Raw genomic sequence first — 10,194 nt, 5'->3', positions numbered from 1 at the left:
AGAGACAAAATATTCCTTCTTTCAGTCAAAGAAGTGGAATCAGGCCGAGTCATTGCACATCACCAGTTGTTATCAGCAACTGGGAAGGATAGATTAATGCTTCAGGACATAACATCGGAATTGTCCATGTACCAAAATCAATAATATGGAACACTGCAAATTCCATGCCAAATGACTAGTAGAAGTCAAGACACAAATAGATAAGAGACCTTACACTTGCTAGGATTCTGACACATGGTTTAATAGTGGAGAGGCGTATATATGACACATGCCAAATGCCTAGAGGTCAACATACCATGGTAGGATTGTGACACGTGGTTTCATAATGGGGAGGCCACCTTAAACTTGCAACTTAGAATTTTCATCTAAGTATAACACCCAGAAAAAAATATACACTGTCTACAATCAAATCACCCTGGAAAAGAATTTCCACAAATCAGCAACAGTTAAAAATTAGTAGTGCTTTTTCACAAAGTTCACGAGCCAAGATACTTGGTCCTTCTCATGCATAGCCAAATGAGATAAGGCAACAAAGAACAAACAACGCTTCCTCAGGAACTAAGATGGGTTTAGTTACAGATAAAAACATTATTTCTAATATATCTAGAGTACTACATGTGGTCACAGGTAAGCGTGTATCACAGTAAGCCACACTATACAAACATCCCTCCTCAACCGAGCAGCCAGTTCAAGAGTCTGTAGAACCTGTAATAAATAATAACACAACATGAGTATCAAATAACCAAGCCTACTTTTGCTTGTCAAAACACCTCTCTCAAGGCGAATGTTTTGTACCCATATCCAGAAAGAAAACTAAGAGCAAACGTGAAAGCAATGTTTAATCCACATTCTTTGCAAAATGTCACACAACTCAAAGTTAGCGCCACAAAACCCAGACATGCATCTCTTGTTCCAAAAAATCCTAAAACTTCCAAGTCTACAAATGGAATATGGACACTTTGGTAAAAAAACATGGGTGAAGTCTGTTCTGTACAACTTACTTGCTGCACACCACCTGTTTATCAAAATCGCAAACTTCCAAAATATCAGAATAGTGTATGGTTTGGTGTGATATTTTACACATCAGATGTGTGTCATGTAAGAATGTATTGCACAATGCACATGAGCTTGCATACTTAGTGATAGCATTCTGTCTGGATAATAGTTGTGTACAAAAAAGTAGAACATACATGCTTGAGAATTGACATAATAATCTGTAGACGGGGCTAGTTAAAAAAGGAGATTTGCACCTCTTGTAATAACTTCTCCAAGTTTTGATAATTTTGCAGTCAACTCTATGGTGCTCCGTTGTTCTTTGAGTGTGTGAAACACCCCAACCTACGGAGTTTGCCAAACACATCTCTTAGAGCTAGCATTTTGCTAATAATACTTCGGTACAAATAAATGTATGGCCGGGATCAAGAAAACCGCCCTCATATATAGAAATGAACTTACAGAAATACGAACTTCAGCATCTAAAGTTCCCTTGTATATGCTCATCAGTGTATTTTCCAACTGATAATTGCAGGAAACAAAAACATTCTAGTCAAGACCGTGAAGTTACTAAATATCACACAAATTAAATTTATTTTCAGTTTGTTTACCTAACAAATCTCTAATTCACTCACCTCAATTGTGGAAGAAACAGGCTTTCCATTGAAAGATTCGATAATATCACCTTTTTGGATTCCAAATTTCTCAGCAGGCGACCCTCCCGACACCAAATGTTCAAATGTCAATAATTAACCTTTACACAGATGAGAAATTGAGCACTTTCAGGAAGTCATTACCTACCTCTTGAACAATAAGACCATCATCAATGTTAAACATACGCCATAACATGTCAACATGAGCAGGTTCTAGAAGTTTGATGTCCTTAAACATCATTCCAAGATGAGGCCGGGTGATGTGCCTACATCAAATCAGATAATCATCATTTAACATATCTTTGGTGGAACCAGGCTTCCATCTAACATGTTAAAAAATCAACAATAATGAAATATTTTGATTCAAATAGAGTTTAGAAAGGCCCAACAGGGATGAATCGTTCATAGTAGTTGACAAAACTCATAGAGGGGATTTGATATTACGTAAAAGTAACACATTTTGCACTCTCAGCGCCGTTCTACTTGTTTCTTCCTATCTAGGCCCCATCAAAGATCTAGTTCTTGATTTTCTTACAAATGAGCATTATTGCTAAATTATTTACTGTAGCCACATGTTCAAACGAGATGATGATGATATTTTCTTTGAAAATCTTTACACAACTTATGGTCATTAAATTTCATAAAAGTGAGAAAATAGATACTACTAAAAATAATGACTCCTAAAAATACGTAAAAAGAACAATTAGGAGACACCATATTAGTCTAATACTATCACAGCACTGAGAGAGAAAACGTACTGATATTTCTTCCATGAATCCAAACAATTGAGCAAAATGGAAGAAGGTATGAAAGACCCAAATCTCTTAGGGACGTTGACCATTCCGACAACTTCTCCACGCAGGTCAATAACTGGCCCCCCATAGTCAAACTGCAACAATTCATATTGGCAACATATATGAAACTTTGCAAGAACAAAAAAAATGTTATAACAATAGATTGCAATATAGAACATAAAGATGACATCACACAAAACTCAAAACTGTACCAAATGTATATAATACTATCTAATGATAAGATATATCACCTCATTATCATCACCATGACCATCTGGAGAACGGAAGTATACATTGTGGTGCCGCTCAAACATGGTTGGATTCAAATATTCTGCCCTGGCATATGTTATCCTTAGATTTAAGGAATTGTCTCTTCCGAGCCGAAAAACCTCTTGAGCAAATTCTACATCTTTTTCATTCCACTAGTAGAAAACAGGGCTATGGTCCAGGCCGCATCAGCCCATTAGTCCCGGTTCAGTCTAGAACCGGGACCAATGTGGGCATTGGTCCCGGTTCGTGAGCCCAGGGGGCCGGCCGGACCACGTGGGCCATTGGTCCCGGTTCATCTGGACCTTTTGGTCCCGGTTGGTGGTATGAACCGTGACCAATGGGCCTCGCTCCTGGCCCACCACCATTGGTCCCGGTTGATGGCTTGAACCGGGACCAAAGGATGCCCTTTAGTCCCGGTTCAGGTCACCAACCGGGACCAATGAGGTGCCTATATATACCCCCTCGCGCAAGAGCAGAGCACAGTGCTCTGTTTTTTCTGGCCGAGGGGGAGAGGGCTTTGTGGTGCTCTAGCTCACCTCCTATGCACATGAGGTGTTCGATGGAATGCCCGAGCCACACTACTTAAGCTTTCTCCTCTCAAAGCTCGACCTCCAAGCTCCATTTTCTTCGAGATTTGTCTAGATTTAGCGGTCCGTCACGCCCCGTCCCCGTCTTCACCGTCGTCGATCACCCGCGCCGATCTCATCACCGACACCACCGTGGTGAGCCTCTTGTTCTTATCTTCTTTCTGAAAGGAAAAATATTCTTACTTGTATGTTTAGATAGATACTTGTATCATTTTCTTACATTTTTATTGCATCTTATATAGTGCGATGGTTTTGGTATCCGCCCCCGTCGGCCCTCGTCCTGTCTATGATTCGGATTTGGTATGTATATTATCTTTATAACTATTGGTTCATTTATTGTTTATGAAAATTATGCCGACCAACGTGACATAGATTTTATTTATCTAGGATGTATGTGAATCGGAAATGCCAACCGACCTTGTCGAGAGGTTAAATTTAGTTGAAGAAGAAAACAATTTGTTGAAGGAAAAAAATAAAAAAATTGAGGAGGAGAAGATGATATTGGAGTTGCATGTTGCGGATGTCGTCGATGATCACAAGATCAAGATGGATGCAATGCGCTTGAAGATTAGAAAGATTAGAAAATATGCCATTCATACCGAGGCTTGGTATCATTATGCCGTTGGATCAATTGTTACCTTGGTTGCGATTATGATCGCATTTGTTTTCGCATTGAAATGTTTTACATAGTTTCAATGTATGGTTTAATTAATTAGATACTCTGGAGAGCTATATGTTGTTAGATGAGAACTATGTATGCACTTTGGTTTTAATGTGATGATGAACTTCTATTAATTTGGACACTTAATTATATATAATGCACGCAGATGAACCGGCAATGGATGTACGGTGACAGACACACCCGCGAGTACATTAAGGGCGTGCATGAGTTTCTCGATGCGGCCGAGGCAAACAAGCAGAATGGTTTTATGTGTTGTCCATGCACTGAATGTGGGAATACGAGGTCTTACTCTAACCGGAAAATCCTTCACTCCCACCTGCTTTACAAGGGTTTCATGCCACACTATAATGTTTGGACGAGGCACGGAGAAATAGGGGTTATGATGGAAGACGGCGAAGAAGAAGAGTACGATGACAACTATGTGCCCCCTGAATACGGTGATGCTGCAACGGGGGGAGCTGGTGAAGATCAAGAGGAACCAGACGATGTGCCCAATGATGCTACCACGGGTGAAGCTACTGAAGATCAAGAGGAACCAGACGATGTGCCCGATGATGATGATCTCCGCCGGGTCATTGTCGATGCAAGGACGCAATGAATTAGTCAAAAGGAGAAGCTGAAGTTCGATCGCATGTTAGAGGATCACAAAAAAGGGTTATACCCCAATTGCGAAGATGGCAACACAAAGCTCGGTACCGTACTGGAATTGCTGCAGTGGAAGGCAGAGAATGTTGTGGCTGACAAAGGATTTGAGAAGCTACTGAAAATATTGAAGAAGAAGCTTCCAAAGGATAACGAATTGCCCGACAGTACATACGCAGGAAAGAAGGTCGTATGCCCTCTAGGATTGGAGGTGGAGAAGATACATGCATGCCCTAATGACTGCATCCTCTACCGCGGTGCATACAAGGATATGAACGCATGCCCGGTATGCGGTGCGTTGCGGTATAAGATCAGACGAGATGACCCCGGTGATGTTGACGGCGAGCCTCTCAGGAAGAGGGTTCCTGCGAAGGTGATGTGGTATGCTCCTATAATACGACGGTTGAAACGTCTGTTCAGAAACGAAGAGCATGCCAAGTTGATGCGATGGCACTGTGAGAACCGAAAGAAAGATGGGAAGTTGAGAGCACCCGCTGACGGGTCGTAGTGGAGAAAAATCGAGAGAAAGTACTAGGATGAGTTTGCAAAGGACCCAAGGAATGTATGGTTTGCTTTAAGCGCAGATGGCATTAATCCTTTCGGGGAGCAGAGCAGCAATCACAGCACCTGGCCCGTGACTCTATGTATGTATAACCTTCCTCCTTGGATGTGCATGAAGCGGAAGTTCATTATGATGCCAGTTCTCATCCAAGGCCCTAAGCAACCCGGCAACGAAATTGATGTGTACCTAAGGCCATTAGTTGAAGAACTTTTACAGCTATGGAATGGAAACGGTGTACGTACGTGGGATGAGCACAGACAGGAGGAATTTAACCTTAAGGCGTTGCTGTTCGTGACCATCAACGATTGGCCCGCTCTCAGTAACCTTTCAGGACAGACAAACAAAGGATACCACGCATGCACGCACTGTTTAGATGACACTGAAAGTATATACCTGGACAAATGCAGGAAGAATGTGTACCTGGGCCATCGTCGATTTCTTCCGACCAACCATCAATGTCGAAAGAAAGGCAAGCATTTCAAAGGCGAGGCAGATCACCGGAAGAAGCCCGCCATGCGCACCGGTGATCACGTGCTTGCTATGGTCAATGATTTACACTACGTAATCTTTGGAAAGGGTCCCAGTGGACTAGCTGTTCCGAATGACGCTGAGGGACACGCACCCATGTGGAAGAAGAAATCTATATTTTGGGACCTACCCTACTGGAAAGACCTAGAGGTCCGCTCCTCAATCGACGTGATGCACGTGACGAAGAACCTTTGTGTGAACCTGCTAGGCTTCTTGGGCGTGTATGGGAAGACAAAAGATACACTTGAGGCACGGGAGGACCTGCAACGTTTGCACGAAAAAGACGGCATGCCTCCGAAGCAGTATAAAGGTCCTGCCAGCTACGCTCTTACGAAAGAAGAGAAATAAATCTTCTTTGAATGCCTGCTCAGTATGAAGGTCACGACTGGCTTCTCGTCGAATATAAAGGGAATAATAAATATGCCAGAGAAAAAGTTTCAGAACCTAAAGTCTCATGACTGCCACGTGATTATGACGCAACTGCTTCCGGTTGCATTGAGGGGGCTTCTACCGAAAAACGTCCGATTAGCCATTGTGAAGCTATGTGCATTCCTCAATGCAATCTCTCAGAAGGTGATCGATCCAGAAATCGTACCAAGGCTAAGGAGTGATGTGGCTCAATGTCTTGTCAGTTTCGAGCTGGTGTTCCCACCATCCTTCTTCAATATCATGACGCACGTCCTAGTTCATCTAGTCGACGAGATTGTCATCCTGGGGCCCGTATTTCTACACAATAGTTCCCCTTTGAGAGGTTCATGGGAGTCCTAAAGAAATATGTCCGTAACCGCGCTAGGCCAGAAGGAAGCATCTCCATGGCCCATCAAACAGAGGATGTTATCGGGTTTTGTGTTGACTTCATTCCTGGCCTTAACAAGATAGGTCTCCCTAAATCGCGGTATGAGGGGAGACTGACTAGAAAAGGCACTCTTGGAAGAGACTCAATGATATGCAGGGACGGATATTCTTGGTCTCAAGCACACTACACAGTTCTACAGAACTCTACCTTGGTGACCCCGTATGTCGATGAACACAAGAACAGTCTGCGCTCCAAACACCCGGAGCAATGCGACGACTGGATTACATGTGAACACATCAGGACTTTCAGCAGTTGGTTGGAAACACGTCTCAGAGGTGACAACACTGTTTGTGATGAGTTGTACTTGTTGTCCAGGGGACCATCTTTGACTGTATTGACTTACAAAGGATACGAGATAAATGGGAATACATTTTACACGATCGCCCAAGATCAAAAGAGCACCAACCAAAACAGCGGTGTCCGCTTTGATGCAGCAATCGAGAGCGTAAAGGACACATATTATGGTTACATAGTGGACATATGGGAACTTGACTACGAACCTGATTTTAAGGTCCCTTTGTTTAAGTGCAAATGGGTCAATCTGTTAGGCGGCGGGGTACAGCAGGTAGACCCACAGTATGGAATGACAACAGTGGATCTAAAAAATCTTGGGTACACTGACGAACCATTCGTCCTAGCCAATGATGTGGCACAGGTTATCTATGTGAAGGACATGTCTACCAAACTGAGAAAAAGAAAAGATAAGGAAGTGAATACATCATACGATGAGCCAAAGCGCCACATAGTTCTTTCAGGAAAAAGGGACATCCTGGGAGTGGACGGCAAGACAGACATGTCTGAAGATTATGAAAAGTTTCATGAAATTCCTCCCTTCAATGTCAAGGCTGACCCAAGCATCCTGATAAACAATGAAGATTATCCATGGTTACGGCGCAATAAGCAAATGACACAAGCGAAGAAAAAGTGAAGACTTTCTCCCGTAATAAGCAAATGCTATGTGGGTGAAATTATGATACCATCCCAACTTTCAACTTTTTCAGAGGTCATTTGAAATGCTTTCATGTCTTATGGTTTGAAACTTTGATACTTCGAAAGTGATTGTCCATTTTGTACACGAAGTGCATCAAGTTTTTGTCGTAACCCTCTCTACTTTTTGGAACATGCTATGTGGGTGAAATGATGATACCATGCCAACTTTCAACCTTTTCAGAGTTCATTTTGAAATGCTTTCCAATTTCAGAGTCATTTAGCTCAAAGAATGAATTAATAGCAAACAGAATGAACTACAAAACTTTTATGAAAATAAAAACAATCAATTAAAATATTATGTTATGATCAACTAAAATAAAACTATTATATTCTTCAATAGCAAAAAGAATATAATTTGTGTGACCTAAAATCAAATTATAAGTATTTAATTGTAAGTATAAATAAAAAATAAATAGCAAAAAAGAAAAAAAATTCTAATTTTATAGTAAAGTTATTCATAAACTAGTGATTCACACAAAATTTTAAAATTTCAAATTTAAACTATTTAAAATTTAAAACTAATGGCACTAACAGAAAGTTTATAATTTTTGTGACCTAAAAGCAAAAAGAAATCACTAAAAAACTGTAAGTATTTAGTTGTAAGTAGAAATAAAAAATAAATAGAAAAAAATTCTAATTTTATAGTAAAGTTAGTCATAAACTAGTGATTCACACAAATTTTTAAAAATTCAAATTTAAACTATTTAAAATTTAAAACTCATGGCACTAACAGAAGGTTTATAATTTTTGTGACTTAAAAGCAAAAAGAAATCACTAAAAAACTGTAAGTATTTAGTTTTAAGTAGAAATAAAAAAATAAAAAACCAAAAAAATGTAGAAATAAAAAAGAAAAAACAAAAAAAAATGCCACCTACTGGGCCTCCACGGCCTGAATACGACTAGAAACCCTACATGGGCCAGGATTCAGGCCCGCAGAAGGCCCAATAGGCCCACAGGCAAAGCAGTGTCAAATTAGGCCCATAGGCCTTCAGTTCAGAGGAGTTCGAGTGGGAGGAGGCAGCTAAGCTTATAAACTGGTGTTGGGCGCTGTCAACTAGCGATGTGGGACTAAACTTTTGGGCGCGGGGCGCACAAGGGCATTGTTCCCGGTTGGTGGCACGGACTTGTCGAATCCAAAGTCTTCGAGGGACTTCGTGTAGCCGTTCATGTCGTAGTCGGACTTGTCAAAATGCACACCGGCGGTAGTGGAACTTGTGTCGGTCGTCGTGGTACTAGGCCCCTGATCTTGGCGTGATCCAAAAAGAAGACACGGCGTTGGGGGAAGACCCGAAAGTGCTCCCGGAGTCAAACGCAGGGTCGTGCGCAGCGGTCGAGGAACTGCTGCTCGATGTAGGGGACTGGCGAGAAGGGGCCTGCAGGTCATCGGGGCTTGGCGCACTGGCGACGAAGGATGATGAGGTGGCGAAGGAGGAGCTCTGCTCCTAGGAGCTGGTTGCCGGTGGCGCGACGGACGGCAGGGTCGAGCAGGAGTAGGGACTCGCCGGTAGGGCAGGAACGAGGTGAAGCGGGGCCGGTGATGTTGTGCAGAAGGACGGCAAGGTTCGGCGATGGTGCATGGGGTCGCGCTGGCATGGGGAGGCGCTGGACTTGGGCTCCGGTGGGAGGGAGGAGGAGGCAACAAGAGGTCGAGGCTAGGGCCTCGGGGCGGAGCTTTGAGCTTGGCCGGCAGCAGCCATGGAGAAGGGCGGCGCTGGGGTGTGTCAAGGATCCTGGCAACACAACGTACTACCATGATGAATACCGGTGGAAGAGATGCATATGCAAAGGAAGATAACACCGTCTCAGATTTCACCTTAGCGAGGCCAAGGGATCAAAATCCGGATGATCGACCGAGAGACATTTAGCACTCCGCTTCTAATGTTCTCCTTGATGTGCTAGCGTAACCCATTCATAGATATGGTTTGGTATCTAGAACATCAAGTAAAAGGTCAGACTTCGGGAGCACAAGAATCCATAAGGAGTAGCTTATTGGAGTAAATCCTACGAAATTCTTATGGGAGGTGGCCAACTTCCTCAATCGAGATACTACAACAACAGGTCTTCCGGCTGGGTGTGTTGGCCACGACATCCACTTTACCGGATTACAGAGAGACCATTATTATAGTTCTTGAGAGATGTTCCAACCATCATATCTGCCTGAGATTCAGATCTGGTTGGTGTCAGAATATTCTAGACTCATCAAGTCTAGAAGGAAAAAAATGAAAGTTTGCAACACAAAACGACGAGATGGCGTTGCGAGATTCTCGGGAAATGAACTATGATAGCAAGCTCCAAAACATGAGCTGGTTCTGCTACACACATGTGAACATGCTGTCCCAGACAAGCATGACCACATGGTAGTCTTATAATAAAACACTACCGAGTTCTGGTTGGGAACCATCATCAAGGATATCAAAGTCCTTGTGCACTTATCGATGAACTTCTTATCCTTGAACAAATCAATCCGTGACTAAAGGGTGCATTGGTCACGGTTCGTGGCACCAACCGAGACCATTGCCCCCCTTTAGTCCCGGTTGGTGCCACCAACCGGGACCAATGGCCTTCGCTTCCCGCCCTTTGGGCTGTCGAAAAGAGGCCTTTGGTTCCGGTTGGTGGCACCAATCGGGACTAAAGGGG

The 10,194-nt window shown here is 42.8% G+C and overlaps 1 protein-coding gene across 1 annotated transcript in view; it reads right to left on the bottom strand.

Moving 5' to 3' along the window:
• Positions 1-621: 621 nt before the first annotated feature.
• The window catches only part of LOC119297297 (probable periplasmic serine endoprotease DegP-like), an 18,484-nt gene continuing 8,911 nt past the window's right edge, over positions 622-10,194 (bottom strand). The window contains exons 5-10 of the mRNA XM_037575144.1: positions 2,692-2,849; positions 2,405-2,535; positions 1,791-1,912; positions 1,629-1,711; positions 1,456-1,515; positions 622-705 (exon numbers count right to left, since the gene is read on the bottom strand). Of these exons, the coding sequence (XP_037431041.1) occupies positions 622-705; positions 1,456-1,515; positions 1,629-1,711; positions 1,791-1,912; positions 2,405-2,535; positions 2,692-2,849 (638 nt within the window). The remainder of the gene's footprint in view (positions 706-1,455; positions 1,516-1,628; positions 1,712-1,790; positions 1,913-2,404; positions 2,536-2,691; positions 2,850-10,194) is intronic.

Source organism: Triticum dicoccoides, chromosome 5A, assembly GCF_002162155.2.
Source record: "Triticum dicoccoides isolate Atlit2015 ecotype Zavitan chromosome 5A, WEW_v2.0, whole genome shotgun sequence".
Taxonomy (NCBI): Eukaryota; Viridiplantae; Streptophyta; class Magnoliopsida; order Poales; family Poaceae; genus Triticum; species Triticum dicoccoides.
This window is presented reverse-complemented; position numbering and strand designations above follow the sequence as displayed.